General features: G+C 47.8%; 2 protein-coding genes across 34 annotated transcripts in view; both read right to left on the minus strand.

Annotated features, from left to right (window-relative positions):
* The window catches only part of BMP8A (bone morphogenetic protein 8a), a 30,862-nt gene extending 25,342 nt beyond the window's left edge, over nucleotides 1-5,520 (minus strand). Inside the window, exon 1 of one of the 2 annotated variants that reach the window (XM_019430116.2) lies at nucleotides 4,818-5,517. In XM_019430116.2, coding sequence (XP_019285661.2) covers nucleotides 4,818-5,151 — 334 coding nt within the window. In that variant the 5' untranslated portion in view covers nucleotides 5,152-5,517. Of the gene's footprint in view, nucleotides 1-4,817 lie in introns of both variants that reach the window. The other variant, XM_053897124.1, reaches the window with a different exon arrangement.
* Nucleotides 5,521-9,390: 3,870 nt separating this feature from the next.
* Nucleotides 9,391-25,063, minus strand: part of MACF1 (microtubule actin crosslinking factor 1) — a 329,250-nt gene continuing 313,577 nt past the window's right edge. For 18 of the 32 annotated variants that reach the window (XM_053897190.1, XM_053897168.1, XM_053897165.1 and 15 more), the window contains 6 exons: nucleotides 22,230-22,347; nucleotides 21,370-21,438; nucleotides 14,946-15,157; nucleotides 14,310-14,420; nucleotides 11,706-11,835; nucleotides 9,391-10,857 (listed from right to left, as the gene is read on the minus strand). In XM_053897190.1, coding sequence (XP_053753165.1) covers nucleotides 10,601-10,857; nucleotides 11,706-11,835; nucleotides 14,310-14,420; nucleotides 14,946-15,157; nucleotides 21,370-21,438; nucleotides 22,230-22,347 — 897 coding nt within the window. In that variant the 3' untranslated portion in view covers nucleotides 9,391-10,600. The remainder of the gene's footprint in view (nucleotides 10,858-11,705; nucleotides 11,836-14,309; nucleotides 14,421-14,945; nucleotides 15,158-21,369; nucleotides 21,439-22,229; nucleotides 22,348-25,063) is intronic. The other 14 variants (XM_053897207.1, XM_053897204.1, XM_053897215.1 and 11 more) reach the window with 4 other exon arrangements.

The following is a 25,063-nucleotide window of genomic DNA, read 5'->3' on the forward strand; positions in this document are numbered from 1 at the left end:
AGCATCTCACAGCTCCCAGGTGGGACAGCCAGGATTAAAATATAGGCTCAATACATCCACGTGAGCACGTTCTGGGCACCTTTATTCATAACCCCAAACTAGAAACAACTCAATATCCACTAATAAAAATGGACAAATGTGGTATACTTGCAGAATGCAATACAATTCAATTATAAACAAGCGCTACAGGGGTGCCCAGCTGGCTCACTAGCAGAGGATCCAACTCTTGATTTGATCTTGGGATCATGAGTTCGAGCCCCACCCTGGATGTAGAGATTACTTTAAAAAAAAAAAAAAAAAAAAACTTAAAGAACTAAAGATAGGAAGATAACAGGGATGAATCTCAAAAAAATTATATTAAGTGAAAGACTAGACTTAAAAGTATATATAGTAGGGCTTCGAGTATAAGCGGACCAAAGAGAGGTGACATGAATGCATTGTGATAGAAATCAAAAAGTGACTGCCTGGAGGCACTGGGCTGGTGGGAAAAGGATGCCCAGGGGCACCCATGTTACAAGTTTCAATGTGGTATGAAGGGTATCATGAGCATATCTTATTTTGTAATCCCCAAACAATAAAACCACTTTAAAAACAGGATTCTCAGTTTATAACATACATTCAAAGACAGTCCAATTCGGCAACACTTACTGCACCTAATGGTGGGCCAGGCCCAGGTCTGGGCAGAGAGGCAGTGTCTATGTAGGAGAAGAGCAGAGGAGACAGGAAGCTGACCTGCTGGGTGGCCTTGGGAAAACCACCTAACTTCTCTGAGCCTCACTCTCCTCTTTTCAAAACAAAGATGTGACCTTAAGTGTGATGCAAATGAAGAGACAGACTCAGAGGTTCTGAGCACAGGGTCCTCACCAGGTGCCATCTTACACACTCCCTGAACAGCCTGCAGGGTGGGCTATTTTACACGAGTGTCTCCATTTTACAGAGGACGAAACTGAGGCTCTAACAGGTGGCCTGGAGAGCCCAGATCACACTGAGACTCAGTGGTGGCATCAAGATGCAAATGTTGTCTGCGTCCCAGGTCAGAGCCCCCACCCGGGTCCTGTCTGCCCTCCCACTGTCCATCGCTCCTGGGCTCCAGAGCCCCCCTGGGGGGGGGAGTCACTGTCTAGACCAGTGGTCTAGACAACCATCTTTGTGGCTTAAGTATTCCTTGCTCCCCACTAGGAGGCCAGCTCCGCAAGGGGAGGGACTTTGTTTCGCTCACTGTCCTATCCCAGGAACTAGAAAGAACTATGTCTGGCACAGAGCAGGTACCACATGACTATCTGTTGAGTGAATTCGTGAAAAATGAAAGAGTTCCCTAGTAAAGAACCAAAGGAAGTACCTTCAAGGTCACAGGGCTGAGCAGGACGTGGGCCAGGTCCCTCATTCCCACTCAGCCCTGCCTCTCCCAAATCCAGCGCCTCAGGTCAACACCCCCTGTCCTCGGCTGCCTGAGGCATGGGAATAAATTAGTCTGCTCAGAGAAGGGTCTCGACAAAAGTGAAGATGGCTTGATGCATTTCTGGCTAGACCTCTGCCTTTAGGGCTGTTTGTGCCTCAGTTTCTCAACCTGGAACACGGCATCTGCTGGCCCAGCGGCTCGAGGTCGAGAAGGACCAGGACCAACGTGCGGAGTTGGTCTTTCTGGCCTCATTCCTCCCTCCCCACAGGCTGGGCCAGCCCGAGGCGCCCAGGGAGCAGCCAGTCAGACCCACGCTCCAGCCCAGGGGACGGGGTGGTGCCATGAGGAGGTGCCTTCAACACGGAACCACGGGGTCAGGGCCGGGAGGCCCTGTGTTTTCTGACACCATCGCTGTGGACTGGATGAGAAAAGAGGCCCAGAGAGGGAAGGGAGGTGACCTGGGACAGGAAGGATTCAGTGGCGAGCCCAGGCGGTATAAGAACCTGGGTGTTGCCTCCCAGCTCAGTCCTCTCCTCTCCGTGAGCACAGGGGACACCCAGGACAGGTATCGGCCCCCATTACCGTGTCCTGACCAAGGGCAGCCAAGAGCATACAGGTGGAGACTCACTGACAGGCCAGGCAGGGGCCCCAGCTCTGACCATAGTCCTGGCCTCCCTAAAGAGACACTGTCAGCCATGACATGGGCTTCCTACAGCACCTGCCTGGGCACAGAGGCCTGTGGGAGGCTAGAGGTCTCTGGGTCCCACAGGCTGCCATGGACGGTCAGGGGCCCAGCAGGCAGCAGGTCTGGCTTCTCAGGACCCGGATGAGGCCAACAGAAGGTGGAGCTGGAGGCAACAGGTGTGGGAGCCTGGGCGTGGGTGCTGACACCATAGCGACTCTGCTATTAGTCTCAGTGGTGGTTCAGGGGCCTGGGGCCTGGGCCTCCAAACAAGGAAAGAATCCTGGTAGGTGTCTAATCCCCCCGCCCCCACAGCCCAGGTAATTACCAGTTAAAACTACTCAAATTGAAGGAGTTGTACTAGTGCAATTAGCACATCAGAATAAAGGAGGCCCTCTGACAGCTGGCTGGACCCGCCCACAGACCGGGCTTCCACTGAACAAAGATCTACTTGTTAATCCCACAGCGTCAGAGGCCTTCGATCTTCGTGAAACACACAGAGATGGCGTGGGAAGAAGCTGGCATCTGGAATCCACAGCCCCTGGATGATGTCATGGATGCGCTGTGTGGCCCTGGACTGGCCATTTCACCTCTCTGAGCCCATGAAAAGGGCTTGGGGTGGCTCAGTCAGTTAAGCATCAACTCTTGATTTTGGTTCAGGTCATGATCTCATGGTTCGTGAGTCCGAGCCCCGCATCAGGCTCTGTGCCGACAGCTCAGAACCTGCTTGAGATTCTGTCTCCCTCTCTCTCTGCCCCTCCCCCTTCTCCCTCTCTCTCTCTCTCTCTCTCTCTCTCTCAAAACAAATAAGTAAACGTTAAAAAAAGAAGTGTGGGACATTCCCACACATCCAACCAAGGCTGGCCAGCAGCTGGGAGGGACCGGAGTCGGGAGCAACCAGGCCCAGGCTCACCGACCAGAGGCATGATTTTCTGTTCCTCCCATCTATCAGCTGAACACACAACAACCCTGACGATGCGTTGATCTCTAGGAGCCCCACTTTACAAGGAGGATCTGTGGCTACAAGAGGACAAGGGACGTGCCTAAGACTACACAGCAGAGGCACAAGAGGAATCAGATGTGTCTGAACTAAGGGTGATGCTTGATTCACAACAGCAGCTCCCACCAAGGCCGTGTGCGTCTTGACCATGGGATGCTGGGGAAGCAGGACATTGGCCGGGCAGTGACTCACTAATGGATGGGGTCCATTCTCAGGATAACTGTATCTACAGCCCCTCTTGGTTCTGAGCCCCAGGTCAGCTTGTTCTGAGGACAGGCCTCAGTTTTACACATGGTCTCCATTATCCCGCGTCCCCCACCCTGCCCTCTAACCAGGAAGGTGGCATTCACTGGCCCAATTCCTGTGCCTGGCACCGGGCTCTCAGCAGAGGTTAACAGCCGCTTCCTGCTGTTCCCTCACCTCAGGCACCCACCAGCTCGGGGCTGGGGGGGGACAGAGGCCTCCTTGGCTGTCCCCTCGGTCTGCCCCAGTGTAGGAAGCAAATGGCTAAAGACCCCACAAGACCTGCCGCTGCTCCATCCCCTGGGTTTCTCTGCCTAAACCCCTCTGGAAGCTCTCTACACCCTGAAAGCCTGCCCTCCTGACAGGAGAAAGAAATATCAGCTCCTTGAGGAGGTGGATGTAGGGCTACCTCCTGTCCTGACTGGGCCACAGAGAGGCTGTGCTATCTTGGGCATAACATTGTCTCTCTGAGCCTCAAAGTCCTCATCGGGGAGATGGGGATGAAGATCATGTCTGGTAACAGGGCTGTCGGGAAGGTCAAGAGTGACGCTGTGGGTGAAGGGAGGCTGTTGGCCTTGGCAAAGGTCTTCTCCCATCTAAGCCTGAGCTGTAGTCCCTGCGCCCCCAGATCCAGTCTGGTGTCTGCTCCAGCCCTGACCCCACAGACAGGAGGCAAAGCGGATAGGGGACAGATAGTCAGGACTGCAGATTAAAGAGCATTTAATAATAGGAAAGACATCTTTGAAAACTAACCATAAATGGCTCCACGACTTGTACAGAGTTTCTGCAGAGAGGAAGGGCTGGGCTTTGTGTGGGAGAAGGAGGGGTGTCCGAGCTGCCCACCATGTCCTTCCACAGCCTGGACCTTCACAGCATGCCAAGCCACGTCCCAGGTGCTGCGCTCAGGGTGACAAGACCGCCGACGGCCCCACTGAGCTCAGAGTCCACTCCTTCCCCACCCCCTGCCCTGACAGCCACACCCTCACCTACAGGGGCTGGGGCTCTGACCAGGGAACGGGCTGCTGTGGACTCATGACATCTTGGGCTCTCATCTCAGCTCTGGGCACTCTGATGATGTCACCGGGGCTTTCCACGCTGAACTTTGTCCCTTTCTCCAGTACTGCCCTTATCACTGTGGCAGCATCCCGGCCTGTTTACTCATCCGTCTCCCCAGGACCACACTGTCTTCCTGGCACTGCCCGGTCCACCCGACATGAGATGATTCCTACCCTTGGGTGTTTCCAGGGGCGGGACGAACGCGCACATCGTTGGGACTCACATCCGCATCTGTCGGAGTGAGCGGGGCCCACAGCCCTTGGACTCGGCCGCCCTGAGCTCCGCATTCCCAGCCCTCTGTGGGGGCGTGGCCGCGATCAAAGGGGCGCGCACCGGCCAAGGCGGTCCCCTGGACCCGTCCGCACCGCGCGTCCACCCGGTGGTCTGGTCGTACGGTCACCGGGGCCCCGGACGCCCACCCCGACGGCCTCACTCACCCATGTTGACGAAGCTCATGACCAGGTCGGCGCGGCCCGGGCGCCGCTCGGGGGGGCCGCCGTCCTCGTCGTCGTCGCGGGCCATGGCGTGGTACAGGTCCAGCATGAAGAGCGGCGCCGACGCGGGCAGCCGGGAGGCGGCGGACGGCGCGCGGGGCCGGGGCCGCCCGGGCAGCCCGAGCACCGCCAGGATCTCGCGCTGCATGTCGCGGCGCTCGCGCGGGCCCAGGCGGCGGGCCGGACAGCCGGCCGGGGCGCGCGGGCCGGGGCCGCCGCCGCTCAGCGCGCACAGCGCCAGGCCCACGAGCCACAGCGGCCCGGGGCGCGCGGCCATGGCCGGGCCGGGCAGGCGCTCAGAGGGCGCGCATCCGCTCCGCGGCCGGGCGGGGACCGGGGCCGCGGCCGCCCCGACGGCGGACGGCGGACGGCGAACGGCGGGCGGGGCTCGGGGTCGGCCGCACGGGGCGCGCTTGCCTGCGGTTTCCCAGCACCTGCTGGGCTCGGGCGGCGTGGACGCGGCAGGGGCTCCTTCGGGAGCTGGGGGCTGGCGGCCAATCTGTCTGTGGTGGCCGAGCCGTCGGTCGGCTGCTGCCGAGGCCCGCTCAGCTGCAGGGGCGGCGGGCGAGCTCCGGTCTGCGCTCGGGACGACGCAAATCCGACGGCGCCTCTCCAGCTGGAGCTGCGGTCTGCGCCGCGCGCCCGCCTCCGCCGCCCGTGGGCCCCGCGTGCCGCCGTCGGGCCCCGCCCCCTCCGCTCCCGACCAATGGGGGCTCGGGGCGGGGCCAAGGCCGCCGGACCGAAGCCAGGGGGAAGGGGCGGTGGGGCGCGGGTGGTGCAGCAGGTGGTGGTGACGCCAACATGCTGTCCGCTCTTCGGTGGTGGGCGGGTCCGGCGAGGGGTCCCCTGTCCAGCTGCCGGGTCGTCGGGGTCGTGCTGGGTTCCCCTCCCAGCCGGCACCGTCGGGCGGGCGGGGGGCCTCGGCCTGGGGACACGAGGGTAGCGGGGCAGTCGGGAGAAACGAGGGCCCTGCGCTCCCGCAGGGCGTGTCCTCCAGCACTCTCGACCGGGCGGGATCCGGGGCCTGCGTCCCACCATTGGAGTGACCCCGCAGTCCCGCCTTAGTGCGCGGAATGTCGCTCCACGAGACACGAAGAAAAGCCTCAGTAGGGTCTAGAGGTAGAGAGGCCCCGAGGTGCCAGTTGTGCCCGGAGAGTGAGACGCGTTCCTTTGCCATCAGCCTCCATCGCAGTTCCTCGCTGGCCACCCGGCTCCTTGCCCGCTGTCCCTTTGCACGCACTATTGGAGGCTTCTTTCGCGACACCTGCTCAGTCTCTGCTCCCAGCGTGCGTGCCACCCACCTGGTTCCCGCGTGCTCCTGGCTAGCGCCCCAGGCGAGACCCCCCATTCCCCCATGTTCCGGCGACCGCACTGTCACCGCCAGCTCTCGCTGTGTGCCCTGGGGACCCCTCAGTGCTGATCCCGCCTCCCGCAGGAGGGAGCCGCGCATCCGCCTCCAACTGCGCCAGGGAGCTCTGGGGCCCTTCCAGAGCGCCCGGGAGCCGCCCTTTACGCGTCTTAATTGTCTCGGCTTTCAGAGGCTTGCAAGAGAAAGAAGACTCTACACGGAAACTCGTTATTGACTCAGCCCCCTTCTGCACACTCGGCTCCTCCTGGGCGCCCTCTCACTACATTGATTCATCTATGGCTAAGGCGGTGAGCTGGGAGGAAGTGACACCTAGACTGAGCTCGGAAGGCTGGAAGGAATCGGCCTGGGATGACAGGATAGGGCAGAGGGAGAGCTGGAGAGCAGTTTCCAGGCAGAGGAAACAGCTGGTGTCGAGGCCACAGGACTCCAGGGAGCATAATGCAGGTACCACTTAGCACTTACCATGTGCCAGGCAAGGTCTGCGTCACTTCTTGAATGCTTGCACATATAGAGTAGATGCCGTTTCAACCCCCTCTTTTAACAGATGAGGAAACTGAGGCACATGGAAGTTAAGGGACTTCCCCTGCAGGTGAGCTGTTCAGTGGAGCCTGGAAAGCCTGGGAAACAAATGGCCAGGGTGAGGGTGAGGCTTGAGTGGCTGGCAAGATACGGACCCAAAGGACCTTGCAGGGAGACTAGATGAGGACTCCGGACAACAGATGGTTATGGTGGCCCCAGTGTGGATTCAATACGAAACTTCAAAAGAAACAAGAAGTCCACCGAACTTTAAAGATTCCCATCATCACTTCAAACTTTTAAAAAAATCAAGACTTTTCTCTCACATTCTAAATCGAACCAATCATTTGTTGGTGCTTTAAGCCCATGCCTAGTCTGCCTTTTTTTCCAACGGGTAAATTTCCGCACTGCTTATAAGCCCCATAAGGATGCGGCAGCTTCACCACTGAAAGTGCCCAAGGCAGAGTCCGCTGCAGAGGGGAACATGGATTGCAGGGATGAAGATTAGAGTCAGGGCCCACAGATGGAGGCAAGTACAGTAATGGGGTGGGCAATGACCATGATCCTTTCCGGTGACGGGGTAGAGGGCAGAGGAGAAGCTGTTTAGCAGGCTGCATCCCCAGGGCTTGGTGAGTGCATACTGGGGCAGGGGCAGGGTCAAGGGGGTATCCCTGTGTCAGGCTAGTTCAGGGTCTCTGAATCTCCTGTCCTCCTCACTGTCCTTCTCTGGCCAGCCCTCTGCACTCCCCTTTGAGTTCACACCACATCCTCCGGGTCCTCAGATCTAGCCTGGAGTCCTCAGGTAGTGTATTGTGCAACACTGGGCTTCCAGCTAGACTGTAAGCAGCCCAGGGCTGGGCGGATTCTTATAACAGGAATCACTGATCTCAATTAAGGGTGAGCAGAGATAGCTGTGTTCTTTAAACAACAGGCCTCAAATTCCCATAAACCTAAACATCAGGTTTCAGTCATTCCAAATGGCGTCTCCCTGAAATTCAGTTCAGCGGCAACCACTGTGGGCTGCTCTGTGCTCTGCCCTGAGCCAGAGATGAAGCTGACGGTTCCCTGCCTCCAAGGGCCCCCCACAACAGCGGCGACAGTCTGATGAATATACAGTCTTAAGGGGAGGCAGAAGGAAGGCTGTGCTCCCACCGAGGGCCCGGTAAAGTGCCTGGATGGGCAGAGGACAAGGAGCTGGGAAGTGGGGGTGGGGATGTGAGTGGAATCCTGGAACTCCGGCCCTGGAAGGGAACTGAGGGGGGGGAAGATTTCTTGAGAGATAGTGTCAAACAAGGGCTTTCCCAGCCGCCTGGTAACGCTGTGACCTTGGGCAGGTTACTGAACCTCTCAGGCTGTTTCTCATCTGTGAATGGGGGTCACAGTAGCTGGCTTGTACACGGAGCACTTAGCACAGGCCTATCACAGTCAATAATGGCCAGCTGTTGTTACTGCATCGTTGAAAACCCCAGGGACTCGTGTAGCGCTACCCAGCAGACACCAAATTTGTATCACGTGTTTAGCACCTGTATCCCAGAACTGTTAATTTTTTCTGGCACCCTTACATTCTCTACATGGCCTTGCATATGGGTGTTTGTTAAATGGAAATGCACTTTGTATAGATTCCACTACTAGGTGACCTTTGTTGCACAGGCTGAGAGAAATCAGAATTACTTGGTAAAAACAACAACAAATGATTACAGTCCAGAATCTGAAAAGGATGGAGGTCAAGTGTTTTAAATATGCTTCCACTGCCAGGAGGCCTAGAGGGGAAGTAAATTTGGGTGAAAACACTATCCTACACAGTTCTGGCAGCTTGAAGATACTTAATTCCAGGGGAACAGATAAGCACTTCCTTCAGAATCCATTAGGATGGATTGTTTTTAATCCAGATATCTGGCCTCAAACAGCTTTGGCAAACACCTATGCATCTCACCAAATTCCTGATCACATGAGGAGTATGGCCTAATGGTCAGAAACACTGGTAGCCTGAGTTTGAACCCTTTACCTACCTCGTCTTCTTTACTTCTTAGCCTAATTCCTTCTGTTAGAATTAATATTTGGCTGTTCTAATTATTATAAAGCCAAATAGGGGCTGGAGGAAATAGAAATGCGAGACTTGAGTAGGGAATCAAGGATTTGATTCAAGGTCCATTTTTTGCCATTTATTAATTCTGTGATCTCAGGCAAATAACCCTCTTTCCCACCCCGGTGTCTCCATCTGCAAAAGAAAGGAGCTAGATTTGGTGACCAATTTGGCATCCACTTCTGAAATTCTGTCATTTAACCAGATATCTCAGCATACTGTGGGAAATCAGCCCCATCCTCTCAAACCCAGGATCTCTTGGTTGATTTCTACTACAGAAGTTTTCTTCCATATTGCTATTTGTGTAATCACCTAAGTGGAGCAGATACCCTACAGATTTACATTAACAATAGTCTGATTATTTCTTTGTTGCTTTGTTAAAATTAACAAGGATGAAATAAACAGGAAAAAAAAATCTGTTAATGAGCTCCTTAATTTATCCACCAAGATGTTTTGATCTGAATAATGCATTTAAGTATCTAAAACACAATCATACCCAGAGTAACATGTTATATATAATAGTTGAGAAGAAAATCAGGAAATACAAATTTGTTACTGCAAGCAATTTTAATACAAAAGTGTGTCTTGTTTTTAAACAGTTCATTGGTAGAGCTTCAGTTTCTGCCTCAATTAAAACCAATTGAGATAATTACACAGCAACATGGTCGGAGCTGAAGAGGAACAGCAGCTAAAAAACGGGAGCCCCAGACAGCCCCTCTTCATGGTCACTTGGTCAGTTGACTTTATTACGCACAAAAAAAGACGGAAGCAAACGGGACTTGATAACAAGTGTGCTGGTGAACTCCTTTAAAGGACGAGCAAATGTTTGTCTTATGTCCACATTTTCAGAATAAGCTCGTGGAATTCATTCCTCAGTTTGTGGGAAGTTGATCGACCATTTAAATAAATAGGAAAAATGCAGATAAACAAATCTGTAATTCACAGTGCCACCAAGGAGTGTCCCCTTGCCAAGGGCCTGGGTCCTGGTGAGCACAGGAGTTATTGGTGGCTGGGTTGAATAGAAAGTTACAAACCAGGACTCTTAAAAACCCCAATGTTCTGACATCTTCGGAACAGTCACATTTACCCCTGAATTCTAGCAGCTATTGTCCTTTAAACACCCAGTACTGAAACAGGATTCAGAGTATTGCGATGAACTCCTTCTGCTGATCATGTGCAAACATTACCTAGAGGAGATTCCCTCTCCTCAGCTAAAATCACACAGCATTAAAAACATTGGAAAAAGCAATTAGAAGTGCCCTCCCCTCAGTTCTTGCTAATTGAGGTGTCTGTGATTTACAAAAAAAAGAGTTCCTTAAACACTGCAGGATTCTTATTATTTTTTTAATATAATTTATCTTGCTGAGACAGCAAGTCAAGTTTATAAAGAAGATGCATTTAGGAATAATCCTAAAAGATAAAGCAGGTTTACAACCCTGCACCGCGCAGAAACCCTATTTAGAGGCATTTTTTTTTTTTTTTAATACACATTCTCATCTTGACCTTTTCACTTGTTTTTCTCAAATATTTCATTTCTGGGCCCCATCCATTACAGGGTTACCAGGAGGTGAATTTTATCTACATAAATATTCACATGAAAATAGTAACTTACAAAAAGAAAAAAAATAAGGCAGCTTCATAACACAATTATTCTTTTACACTTTTAACAATATAACTTCTCCTGTTCAGAATAAATATACACCCAATGTACGGAGCAGGCTTCAAAGTGGATAGAGGCTTGGGGGTGCTTGTACAGTGTTATCGCTTGGGACCCGGAGTCCTGGGGGAGGCAGTGGTGGTCTTCTTAGACATGGTCGGGATTTTGGAAGGCTTGTTTAGCCCTCTTCTGGAGCTGCCCTGGCCTCCTGCAGCACTGCTCTCCGAAGTATCTGAACAAGCAGACTGTGTCTCTAAAAGGTCAAAGTCAGAGGCATCGCTTCCTCGCCGGCTACTGGCCCGACTCCCGGCCCGACTCCCGGCCCGACTCCCAGGGCGACTGGCTGATTTTTTAGGGTCTGGAATTTGAGAATAAAGCAGCAGACTTAATAGAGACAACATGGGGGGTGGTGAGGACAAGCGACCAGAGGCTAGGGCTCTGATGTAAATACCACCAGATATGCTGTGTGATGTTGGGCAGATCAGAGCCTTTCTGGACCCCATCTTTTCATCTACACAGCAGCCAGTGAAACCTTTTCGGGCTTTGTGATTCTGCTTGAGAAGCTTGCCTCCTAAGGATTAGACAGCAGCTTCTCTCAGCACAGTGACCTCGTGTGCTGACCACAGAGTAGTGCCGAGTGGGGCTGCTCAGTCACCTGGGCATAGAGGAGAGCCTGCTAGCAGGGGTGGGGGGTCGGGCAGGCAAACAGAAAGCCAGAAATGAGGCCAATTCCTGGACTTGCATGGGGAATATCAACAGGTGAACAGATGCGATCTTTCCCTGATGTTCTCTGCTTGCCAGTGGCTATAATAAATGCAGAATGTTGGAAAAATTACTAGCCAACTGCCAGCCCCAACACTGGGTGGCCTTCTGAGGAAAAGCCCACTTCAGGAGGTCCCTCCTGCCTTTCAGATTCTCTCAAATACAGTCATTTCTGGTCAAGAACAGGGGCCTGGCTTTAGCTGTGGACACATCTGCTCTCAGAAGGCATGGCTGCAGGCAGCTACAGTGGCAGGAGGGAAAGGAAAGAGCAGCAGAAAATCTGCAGGTCTCTCTTTGGACATCACATCTGTGTGCTGCTCTCATTATCTGCTTTCCTTGGGGAAGAGTGAAGCACCACCCAGAGGCTGCTGTCCCCCAGTTCTTAGCCTGGCCACTCCCCTTCCCCTTTCACCCCAGTGCACGTGGATGGGGGCAGGCACTTACCTGCTCGATTCGTTCTGGCACCTGTGGAGGCTGGGGAAGAACTATTGCTGGTATCACCAGCGAGGGATGTGCGGCTAGAGTGAAGGGCTGGGGTTGGTCGTTTCAGCTTGCTCCCTGTTGATGGAATAACCTTAAAAAAATTTTTCAACAAGTTCTACTTACTAGGTGAAATTTTTGAAATTCAATCTGAAAAGGTCTATTTAAGCCTCCTTACACCTAACTGATTGAAAAGCAAATTAAAAGTCCAGGAAAACAAAGATTTTTGAAAGTGTCCTAGGTCATATAGTTTGAGGATTCCACCCCAGAAAAGGTCTTATGTTCCAATTCAAAATTTCATAATGTCTTCTATATTTCTACTAGAAAGTTACTGACAAATTTCCACCAGAAATGGCCAAAAAAAATCCAAATAATCCTGAGTGTCGAAGTGTTGGGGCTAGAAATTTCAAACATGCGTTCTAGCTCTAAATATTTCATATGAAGATGCCAATATCAATCCAACTTCTCTCACTGGATGGGTGCAGGAACTTCAGTCAAACCAAGATCTTTCAGTCCATTTCCCTCACTGGAAAAACTGCAGATAAGCACACTCTTTCTTTTTCAATCCACTGAGCCACCATGGTCTCCTCACTGTTCCTCCCACCCTGTTTCTGTGTGGCTCACTCCCTTGTTTCTTTTGGGCGGCTTGGCTGAATGACCCATCAGAGAGGTCTTGCCTTACTACTAGAGTGACACTCTAACTTTCTGTTTTCTTCCTCTGCTTTATTTTCTGGCATATCACTTATTACCACCTGACATACAATAGATATCCTTGTTTGTGGTTTGTCTCGCCTGTATTAAAGTGTAAGCTCCATGAAAGCAGGGACTTTGTTCACTGTCACATCCTCAGCACCTAAAACAGTGTCTGGCACAGAAGAGGGGCTCAATAAAAACTTGCCGAATGAATAAATCATGTGTAGAAGCACTTCCTAATGGAAAAAGAGCTGGACAGATACACGTTATTACTACTGCTACCAGCAGGAGAAACATTTCCCATTTGAGTGTTTTGTTTTGTTTTTTTTTTAAGACAGTAGTAGACTTAATTTGGAAGTCCTCATTAAGAATTTTTAAGTCTGTTTTAAATATCACTCATACCATAACACTATTCTAATTTTTCTTTGAAATAAATTGTGTAAACTGTTTTCCAGGACCTTTAAGATGTTCATACAAATGGAAGAGTAAAGCAACCTGTTTTCACTGTGTTTCTCATATTTAATTTAGGGAAAAAAAGCAAAAGCGACAGAAAGTGATTAACAGTCAAGCGCAAATGCTCCTGGCCCACACAGGAGGAGGAGCACCAGTTTCAGAAGCTACTGCTCGTGAGCATGCCGCTGGCGAGACCGCAGCCCTGGAGGACCTGGGCTGGAGTCCACCTCGGGATGTGGCCTGTAGAAAATACCCACAGGTAAGGAAAGATGAAACCTCGAAATGAGCAAAAGGTAAAGCCTTAAGATGAAACAAAAAGGCTGATCTATTAGAATCCTGTGAGCATTTTGTACTTCATAAATACATTTAAAATTTTAGAACTTTTGAGACTTTCATGAAACTGGAGCCATTAAGGAAGAAGGAAAGCAAGATAAGCAGGTAGAGTCCTGGGGTTTTGGTGGCAGGAGGTCCCCAGATCATATTCTAAACCAGACAGATTTCTGAACTGGAGCTTTAGCTCAGAGCGGATGAATCCCAAAGCAGCAGCCCATTCACAGGCACTGGCTTCTTACATCTCCCGCCTTCGCCTTCTGGGGCTGAAGCTTTGCATGACTGAAGGCAATGCTATCTTTTGAGGCACAAGGAACCAGTATTTCCCAGCAGGAGCTAGAATGCAAATTTTCCCGCTATCAGACAAGCCACTAGCCCATGTTTTGTTTCTGAAACACTGCTCTTCCACAAATGCTTTGGGCATTTTAATGACTGCACTCAAACATGCTTAACTGCCAGCATGTGTATTCAAATCAAGGCTTCAGACACCGAAGTGACTAGGCCACTAGTCACACATCCGCGTGACTTAAATTCAGAAGTTAAAATCTGAGCCTTGGAGCAGTGTTCGCTGATGCGGTGTTTGGCTGAAGAAGGCAGCACCCGCCCCTCACACCAGTTTGGCAGTATCAACCACCCTGAGGACGTGGCTCAGGGCAGGGGACGCCAGCCACTCTTCTGTTCTAGCAAAGATAGAACATTGCTGAACATGCACCGTAGTTGAATTTCAAGTGTTCATAACTCGTCTGTGTATCTGAGGTTTGGAGACTCCGAGAGGCCCGAGTTTTATAAATAATATCCATCAACATATCACCAGGAATGACAATTGTTCATCACCCTGGAAAAACATCATTCTAAACACTGGCAGCAAGTTGTTAATCCAGTTTTAGGCATCTCTTGTTTATCTCCAATTTTGGTGAATCCGAGTTAGAAACCCCTGAAAAGCACTTGACTAGATGAATCGGCTGTGAGAGCAAGCACCACACAGATGGAAAAGAGCATGGACTTGTGTCAGGAAGAGGAGCCGATCCAGTTCTTGGCATTAGCGAGGGCCTCGTCGTGACCGTGTCCTTAGTCAGCAAAACCATACTCTACCTCGGGGCTGGGCAGCTGGAGGTCAGGATAATGGCTGTCCCTGACAGGGGTGCCAGCTTTACTGTTTACCAACCAGGGTTTGTCATAACAGCGAGGGAACTGAAGTGGAGTCTGCGAAACGGAAATCCAAAGGGAAGGATGGGAACAATTGAAAATGGAACAGAAAGGAAGCAAATTGGGAACACAAAAAATAAATAGAAGACACTGAATTTTAAAGAAACAGAAAACAAAACAAAACGTGCATCAGTTTAACAGGATAAAAGGGACCAGGCAGAAAGGCAACAGCCATACTTTATAAGTAACCCATCAAAACAACCAAATTTATTCGCTGGCTTCAGCTGCACAGAGAGTGCCTGGATTTCCAAAATTAGTAATTCTGGATGGGAGATTATGTGGAAAGAAGTGTTTCTGACTTAACGATCTGAGTTCATATTTTAATAATGTCCTTCAAAGTAAAATCTTAAAGGTCCTGTTCTCTATTGTGGCCTGGAGAGACTGGTCTAGGTAGAGCTTGGTCAGTGTATCTTCATGTTCCTCTCCTGGCTGGAGGCGTTCAGAGGCTACACTTAACACCAAACTTCTGTAAATATGGGAACAGGGACAAAGGCCATAAGAGAGGTCAGTGTCAGTACATACCTTGGTACCACTGGCTGGGGTGGCTGGAGAAGACGGCATGGATGTACAGCTGTGGTTACTCTGACTAGCACTGGAGCTGGAGCGGGTGGGGGAGGCAGCCCGCGAAGATGGTTTGGACCTTCGACCCCGTGATCGGAAAGGGGTCATTCCCTGGGATGCCCCCTCAGGCAGGATGAATTTCTCTCTAAGCTCGATGTTAGTTCTACCTCGTGCTAAAAAGGAACAAACACACACATACAATGTCAGTTAATCTTAAAAAAAAAAAAAATGTGTCTTTGATAGTCATACAGCTGCTTGACCCCATGATAACAGCTATTAAGTTATAGATTTAGTACTATCTGTGGATTCTTTTAAAATAAATTCATGATTTGTCAGTCTGTCATGATTCTTACCCATAGCAATGAAGTAATAAGCCTCATTGGTTTGCCATGATAAAGAATTTTATATAAGAGGTAGCATCTCATTCTGTGGTAATGATCTTGCCATGTCACTGTCCCCTGGGGTAAGCACACCGTAACGGGTCAAAGAAAGCGGATGCAGCAGTGCACAAACCTCTGACATTAGATCAAAACCCCTCTTTTCTCTCTCATAGTACATGTGTACTTTTTGCTCAGATTTTTGCAGGACAGTGGAGAAAAACAGATCATTGCAATCAACATTGTCCAGACTCTTATTTGAATTCAGTTGCTAACAATCCCCAGGAAGCGGTCCAGGAACTCAGGATGGTAAAAAGACTGGGATAAAATCATTAAGAAGTAAACATGTGGGAGGAGAGAGAGAAAGATTGAGACCATGCACAAAACTTGCCAGTGAGAAATGTGAGATCAAAAACTGAAAGCGACAAGAAGCTTAAGGGACAATGGTGAGTGGCAGGAATGTCAGGTGGGAGGCGATCTGGAAACTGCTCTGAAGGCCAACAGGTGCTGTCCCATGGCTTTCTGGAGCTGTATAACCAGAACTTAAAATTTGGATTCAGTCAGAGGATTCCAAGGATGACCAATGTAAATGTTAAATGTGAAAGACACTGCTAATTTAAAAGAAATAATTCCTCTGGAATATGTCCTTAGATTATTTCTCACCAAAAGGGTTTATCCTGTAATAACTTCCTCCCTCCTTCATCTATCCTAAACTGCTCACTTTTTAGAATACGCTAGATAGATCTGAACAACAGGACCTCTGGTGAAACTTGGGAAAAGAACTGTTATAAACAAAATGTTTGTCATTCTTTTCTAGTAAGATTTTTCACTCTGGCCAGGAACCATGGGTTTAGCAGATTTGAGGTACCTGTGCCCACCCCCCTCTTCTGCCCAAACCTGCAGGTCTTCAAGGGAACTGAGGAATTTTGGTACAATGAGATTTTAAATCAGGTTTCATGGGTGTCCAAGCAGCGTAGTACCAAATTCCTAGATCAAATTCTTCTCAATATATTATGCTGACATAACATATCAAAGTGTCAGGTTAAAAGGGCCAATGTGGGTATCAAAACCTGAGTTACAATCTAGGCTCAGCTACCAACCAGGTCTTCCTGCCCTGGGCCTCAGTTTCCTCCGGCTGATCCCATTGTCTCGATGGCCTATGAACGCTGTTTCCTTCCTCCTCAGGCCCCAACAGCATGTGCCCCTCAAGGCTCATTCCTTGTCCTTGGGTTCTGTACTCATGCATTTTCTGGACTTCAGTGTTTTCCCCTGTGTCTACACTAAAGATTCTCCAAGAGAATTTCCTTCAGCACTAACATGGGAACTTCAGTAAGACTTCTCATCACTAATAACTGTGGGTTCAGGACTTACATTTCATTATTTTGTGTTTGCTGAAGTGCCCAGCGTAACAGTGGACACACAACAAAGGCACTAAGATAATAGTGATGAATAAAAATCATTACTTAGCTGAGGATTCACCCCAAAAGAAATGCTTATGTCCCTGAGCTGTACAGAACTTCAGTCGTGTAATTTAAACCTAGTAAACATTTAACAGTTTACTTGTGCACCGGCTCCCCCAGACAAAAACAACAGAGTGATACAAGAGGAAGACTCTGAAGCAGGACCTCAGGTGAGCGCCACAGCATTACATTTAAAATGTAATGATATGATATCATGTTGCTCGTGCACTGCACAATTTACAGAATGTCATCACATGCAGTAGGGCGCTTGACTGTCACCAGGGACCTGTTAGCATCCCTGTCACAGACAAAGGAACTGAAGCACTCACAAGGCTGAGGTCAAGGAGAGCCGTGGTAGGGCTGGGACTAGAAGCCACGTCTCCACCTGAGCTCTCTCCCCGCCCCACGCTCCTCACATCCTCATCTACACTAGCGGTTCTCCACTCGTCCCTTACCTCACTCAGGCTCCCGTCCCCACCACAGCACCTAAATCACTCTGCCAAGTTATTACTGATAGCTTTAAACTGTACAAAGGTTGAAATATACAGAAAAGTACAACGAGAATAAAAATTCCTTCATCTTACAACCTAAGGGACATCACTTACAATGATGGGTGTGTCTTTATTCCTGTGCACAACTGTGTATGTGTACATATATAATTTAATACAAAAATATCAGGAGCATTCCTCCATGCTTGACAGGTCTTGCATAATTTCAACTAGCTGCATGGCCTTATTTCATCATATGGACATCAATTTATTTAACCAACCCTACTAGTTATATTTCTAATTTGCTTACAATTTCTTAAACATCATATACAATGTCGTGACAAACTACTCGTAAAAGGTTTTTGTGCATATCGATGATGATTTCCTTAGGATAAATTTCTGTTAAGTGCATTTTCTGGGGAGAAAGGATGCACACAAGATTTTTGATACTTCTCAACTGATCTCCCAAATTTTATACCAACATACACTCTCCAAAATAATGCAGGAGTATACTGAAATTACTTCCTTCTGGCTAATGCTGTTATTCACATGTGCACACATATACATGTACAGATAAAAATCTAATAATCTGACAAGTAAAAACACCTCTCTGCTGTAATTTCCATGTGGGGGGATAACTGCTCTTGTCTTGAAATACTCTCTTCCCTTGGCTCCCAGGACACTCTCTCTCCTGCTTTTCCTCCTTCCCGCCCATTATCAAACACTGATGTCCCCTGCTTCTGTCTGTAGTCCTGTTCTCCCTCTTAGCTTTTGAACCCGGTGGCGATGAGCTCACCGACCTGACACCTCATTGCCATCATACAGTTGTGCCTGACTCCAAACGTGTCCCGTGCGCAGACCCTTTGCTGGATCACAGAATCTTATACCCAGCGACTGATTAGACATGATCAGAGCCAGAAACCAGGGGGGTAGTGTAGGTCTCTCCTTCCTGATGGCAGTTTGGCCTCCTGATTCTATCCTCTAAAGCTCCTCAAATCCCCAGTGCATTCCCACACCCCCAAACCTCCTTACACTTATGTGGATCATGGGCTATCTCCTCCACCATGCACGGGATAGAACAGGCTTCCAACTGGTCTCATTTCTCATCTCATCCCCTAGAACTGAATTTCTAAATAAAAACCTGATAACTCTAAATGGCTCAAAATCATTCCATGGTCTTCCATTGTTTACAGCAGAATTTCCCAAACTAAGGTTTTCTGAGAGGGTTCCTACAAAAAGAGCTCAATAAACACCTTCCCCCTTTGGAAGAGCCTTAATGAGATTAGCATTTTGTGAGCTCTAGGGAGACCTACAGTAAAGAAACCTGCCTTAGCTTTAAGCTGGTGTTTTCCAAAAACACTTGACTGTAATTTTTTGAAGATCACATGTTGGAGACCAGGGCCCGAAGGCAACCATTCTAGTTTTTCAACACCAAAGGGGCCACCATTTTCTAAGGGACTTAGGCTGGCCACATGATGTTGGCTAGAACAGGATGGCCAGTCACAATTGAGTTCTTAGCTCCTGTTTAATGGATATGGAAGTTCAGTTTTACAAGATAAAAAGAGCTCTGTGGATGTGTGATGGTAGCACAACAGTGTGAATGTACTTAATGCTGCTGAACGCTTCGAAAATAGTTAAGATGGTAAATTTATGTTATGTATATTTTACAACAATAAAAAGAAAAGGAAAACAATCAGTTCTAAGCCAAATTGTCTTTTAAATCTTCATGAATGAAGTGTTCTAGATCTCCACTTATTTGGAGGAACTAATTTGTCTAGTGCTCAAAAACATATATAGTACCCTAAAAGTAGATCTGTTCTTAGGCAGGGCACTGTTTTCATCTCTATCCAAAACATCATGATCTCCTTTGCCATGGATGAATTCAGAAACTGAAACCTCCAATTTTGGCAGTGTTGGGAACCTACCTAGTTGAATATTTTCACTGTATGTTTGGCTAAAGCAATGCGCGGTTTGAGAGCTCTCTCACTTTATTTTTTTAAGTTTATTTTCAGAGAGAGAGGCAGAGAGAGACAGAGAGAGAGAGAATCCCAAGCAGACTCTGCACTGTCAGCACAGAGCCCTAGGTGGGGCTCAAACTCATGACCAGGAGATCATGACCTGAGCTGAAATCAAGAGTTGGATGCTTAATTGACTGAGCCACCCAGGCGCTCCTCTCTTACTTTTTGTTTTAAATTTATTTTGAGAGACAGAAGAGTGAGTGGGGTAGGAGCAGGGAGAGAGAGAATCTCAAGCAGACTCTGCACTGCCAGCCTGGAGCCTGACACAGGGCTCGAATCCACGAACTATGAGATCATGAGCACAAACCAGAGTCATGCTCAACCGACTGAGCCACCCAGGCGCCTCTCTCACTCACCTTTTTAAGCAGCTATATAGCAGGAGGTAACAAATGACTGTGTGTGTTAGTATTATACTGTCATAAATTTTGTTCTATCCTCAGTCTAACATTCTCTATGGTCTAGACAGCCAAGGAAATGCAACACAAATGAATATAAAATCTACCCTAAGTGGTGCTTCTCGAAGCCACATGAATCTTCACAGAATCCTAGATAGCTTCAAGAACTCTCCTCTTTGTGATATTCATGCCCTCCCCAGTCACTTCTTACATCCACCACAGCCCGTAAGTGTTCACCTCCTAGTGCAATTTTTTGATTAGAAATACTCATCCTGTCACTGGTAGAGTTATGATAACTAAGACTGCTGGGCAGTTCTGTACTCTGCAATCAGCCCAATCGAGAGGATTACTGAGTGCTAGGAGGTCATTCCTGGAGAGGCATAGAGGAAAGCCTTACCTTGTTTTCTCCAAGGGATGCTGAAAAGGCTACTATTTTCCACAGAATACAGGTACTAGACGGCCCTCCCAAACTTTCTTGGGGTTCCAGTTTTTAGCTATTAATGTAAGGACAAAGCAAGCAGTGTTCCCCTTGGCCATCAGCATAAAGTTATTGTAAACAGAGCAAGTAAAGCAGGCAGCAAACAGGCAACCAGATTCCAAAATGTCACATGCAGTATCTCTTCTGTTTATTTGTTTAGTCCAATCATACAAGACCCTCCCCACAAAAAAACACGAACCAAACAAAAAAAACCCCAAAATCTTACTAATAGGTTTAGAAAAAAAATAATGTTGTCTTACTGAGTTATGGTTAAAATCCTATATATACATTGCTCCTGCTCCTGATGTAAAACCATGAAAGAGGACTTTTATATCAAGGAAATTAGTTTGCAACATAGTAACTTCTAAAAATGATTAAACACTTTCAAGTTTTTATCAGAATAGGTGCTTTTAAAATTAACTTTTTTTTAATTAATTAAAATTATTTTTGTTTACTGGAGTAATTGCAGAATGAGTTAAAATAAAAGAAGCTACTTATGGGCATATCTGAATTCATGTGAGAACTGCACCCTTTAGCTCTAAACACTTCAAAATAGGACTATAAATCACTTCCAAAGAAGTTATGTAACTGTACTGTAAACATTTCTACCAGGTTTATAAATATGCCTCACCAATTTAATTACACAGGCCGAACCAGCAATCCACACACACAAAGGGGAGGTGGTGGGTATGCCAGCCTCTGAGACACATGGCACCTTGATCAGGAGAACACACTTTAGAGCCAGACTGTCTTGGAACTGAATCCTGTCTCTGCCATTTATTACTTGTCTGTCCTCAGGTAAGTTATTTAACTTTTCTGTGCTTTAATTTCCTATTCTGTAAAATGGAGACAATATTGGTCTGCACCTCATAGCCGTGTAAATGTGTTATCATATGTAAACTGCTTATAACAGCGTGTGGCATCTAAAAAGCTATGTAAGTATTTGTTAAATGTACAGAAACTCTGAACAAATTCCATGGGTACTGTTTCAACAGAAGGGTTCTATGCTCCATCAACTTATAACAGTTAGAAAAGCTAGGGCTTGGCTATTTCAAAGCATTCGTAAAGGCAGCAGATGCCACAGAGCCAAGAGGCACCACAGTTTAAGAAGCAAAGCCATTCTCAGTGGGCTGGGGTGTGGGTTAGGGGGACAAAGCTTAAAAGCCAACCTATGGGAGACTGACTGGAAATCGAAGAGCTGGAATCAGAGCGCTTTATTTTACTCCCAGGATGGTGAACTAGAATAAAAAAATAAACAAACACAAAGAAACAGAGACAGAGCAGGAAACGCAGAAACTGGTCAAGAAAGACAAACTGGCAGACAGTGGAGGAGCCTCCTGTATACCCACATGCAGCTTGGCCAGCAGGAAAAGGGAAAGGCCGCAGTTGAAGAGGGTTTAGCCACCGGAACCTGATCCCCTCTCCTCTGTTGCAGCCCTCACATGCCTGTAGCTGCAGCTGCCATCGTTCGCATGAAATTTCCCATCTTCTTTTGCCTTTGGGCTGGCATGCCCACCCTTTCAAGTTCAGCATCCCAGGGTCTTCCTTCAGTGATCACCTGTCTTAGAAGCATCTGCGCTGAGGGCTAGGTGTTCATTATCCCCTCTCCTAGCCATGGGAGATGCAGTCCTTCCCTGCATGGGAGGAGCCCAACACCCTCCCCGAGTTTCCGGCATAGGAATCAGGAGCACTAACCAGGAACTTCAGAGGCTTCATTAGGCTCCTTTCCAGGCTAGTGTTAATTTAACGGCTCAAACCGAAACACTGGAAGATGCCAATAAATTCCTAATTCTTGTTACTGTATCTCAAAACATGTCTCCCCTGACAGCATCCACCTCTCCTGCTTTCTCTTCTTGGTCTACTCAGGCACCCTCAAGTTCCAGTCTGTGCTGGTGGAGTGACATCTAGGTAGCTTAACAAAGTAAAACCCAAACAGACCCACTAGCAACACTTTGTGTAAGCATGAAAGATAAAGATCAGCAGTGAGGGAGTACCTAATGTGTAATTTATGCTCAGGAAGGTTCCTTACCTCGGCAGGGATCATTTTTCACTAAAAATTCATCCAGGGCCATCCATCCTCCACCAACTCGGACCATCACTGTGCTGCGCAGGATGCGGACCAGCCGCAGCTGCTGAGAGTCTCCGAACTGCAGGACCAAGGGGACAGTGATGAGTGACTGTGTCCTAGAGCAGGCCGAGGCCTTCTTCCCAGAGCAGACTGTATTCAGACATGACACATGACAGTTTGACAGTCTGCAGGAGAATTTTAACTATTTGGCATTTTTCACAAAAGAATTTAAAACATGGAACAGCTGAGATATCAAGGTAAAGACCAGTGTCTTTCTCTTGGGATCAAGTTAGCTTTTGGTAGTCATGCCTCTACTGTGGGGCAGGGCAGAGGATGGACAAATGTTAGCTCACCTCGGTTCTTTTAAACATTCTGCCCAAATTAAAACCCAGTAGTAAAATTCTTTGTTACGTTAGTTTGCTTTCATAAATGGTAGACATAAAGTATATGTCAACTTCTGAATACAGTGCGCTCAAAAGGTAAATGAAGAACAGCAAATACTATTTCAAGCCTTAAGGAAACCCTTGCAAAGCCATCATTATTACGAGCTTAGAAGGAAAACTGATTTTCCACACAAGGTTTTCAGAAATAAGCCCTCTATATTCTCTAATTGTGAGGTCACCAAGCAGAAAAGTTTCTTCAGCTAAACAAATGATTATAGAATTTTACTAAAAAATTTAGTTGAAGAAAATAAAATTTTAATCTACCATGATTATATAGTATTCAACAATCAATTTCAGAGATTACGACAAGTATGACTTTCTGATATTTATTTTTTCCTCTTTCCTCACCTAACATCCCTATTTCTTAGCCCCGTTAACATATGGAGTTTCCTACTGCATAATAAATTACCCTCTTCCTAAAATAAGAGGCAACAAAAGAGAATCATGTGGAGATCCCAAAACAAAAATCAAACATTTGGTTGGAGAAATAGCATTCCTAAAATTATTTAATTCAAGGAGAATGCTGGGGTTGGGGTGGGGGCGGGGGAATGAAGGGACTAATTAGTTAATTTACATTTTTAAATTTATAAAGGAGAACCACAACTTTGAAACAAGGCATAAAAATTGAAAATGCCAGAAAGGATGTTTGAGAAAGACACATAACCAACCTCCCTGAAAATTAATATATTTGCAGTAATTCTCTGTATTACTCTGCACTGGCTCAAGTGCACTGTTTATATAGGCAGCAAGGTGACTGAAAAAGTATTACCCCCCTCCCCAATCCTTTACTTTGAAAATGACTCCATTTTCGAATGACTATATCTCTCATCTACAGTTGTTAAGATTTTATACAGAGTGACCACAGCAACAGCATGGTGTAATATAAAAAGCACTGAAATGGGTGCCCAGAGATGTGAGGGAATAAACGTCCTGTCCTGGGAAGGAAGCTGCCTCTTGGGCCTCTGAGGGTGCCTCCCTCATCAGCTGGCCCAGCAGAAGAAACGGGAGGCACCGCAAGAGGAACGGAGAATCCCACCACAACCAAGAGCAGTGACGCCAGAGTCACTAGTCGGGGTTCTCTCTGGCTTGGTGAGGAGAGGGAGGAAGTAAGGGCCACTACATCCTCCACAGCGAGAGTCTGGAAGGGACTCCAAGAAGTACCTTATCCTTCTATTAGTACTGTGCCCTGTACTTTATCTGTCAGTGCTTAGAATTACTTCATTTGACTCATTCCTCTTTTGTCCTTATTTTTTTTTTCTGAAGTGCTCTCTGAAAGATTCTAACTTGTTTCTGCTGAGCTGTAAGGAAAAGGGGGTTTGATCCAAGCCAGTAGCAAAAGTGGCTGGGGGGGGGGGGGGGGGAGTTGAGGCCAGAGTAGTAGAAGGGGCCATAGCAGCTCTAAAAATGGGGAGCTGTGCAAACCTGGCAAAGCTGGGCAGTGAGGCAGAGGCCCCAGAAATGTCTTGGGGTGACAGTAACTTGTTTCCCTCTCTTCACTGGAAAATCCCTTACAGTGACCTGGGTTCTTGCAGTGGCTCTGACACTAGCTGTGTGACTATCAGCATGGGATCCTTTGGGTCTCAGGTGCCTCATGCACAAAATGAACTCCAGGACTCTGTTTCCAATATTGGAGCTAACTCGTCTGACCCTTACTGTCAGTGGAGCAGTAGAGGAGGAGGTCACTGCCACTTCAAGGACCCGCCGGCTGTGTGTGCAGGTTATTAGCAAACAGGTACAACTTTTAGGTATGACTTGGCACTTTCATGCAATGACATTTTAAACCCAGTTTCTTTCTATCCTCTGTTCTTCCCACTGGCCCAGAATGTTATTGGAGTGAATGACTGTTGCAATACCTAGAACCTAATATTGACTGAAGGCCTCAAATAAACTCTTAGTGGTTCTGATTTCATATCACAAGACAGACTTTACCCATGCAACTTCCTTCCATTTGAAGGCACAGGACCCCAGAGCCCTCAAAAGATCTGTATGGTTAGAATTACCAAGCGGAGTCAAAAGCATTTAATCTTTTCTTGCAAGTCTAATTTGATCCCTGAGATTTTGGCTGGCTGGACATAATCAGCACACTTGAGGCTATGGCCAATCATGACTGCTACACTATAGTTCTCAGGCACCTTATAATTATAAAACATGTAAATACAAGTAAATATTAATAAGGCCTTTAAATGGATGGAGTACTTAAGTACCCCAAGACTTTTTTGATTTATTGTACATTATAAAATTTGTGTTAACTGTCAAAAGACTGGTATAAATCAGAACTGTGCTGTTTGGTATTCTGATTTCCAAAACAGAAGTATAAGACCTGGTTGCTTTTAGAAGCACGTTGGATCGATA

This window comes from Panthera pardus, unplaced genomic scaffold, assembly GCF_024362965.1.
Source record: "Panthera pardus isolate Hobbes unplaced genomic scaffold, ASM2436296v1 HiC_scaffold_11, whole genome shotgun sequence".
NCBI lineage: Eukaryota > Metazoa > Chordata > Mammalia > Carnivora > Felidae > Panthera > Panthera pardus.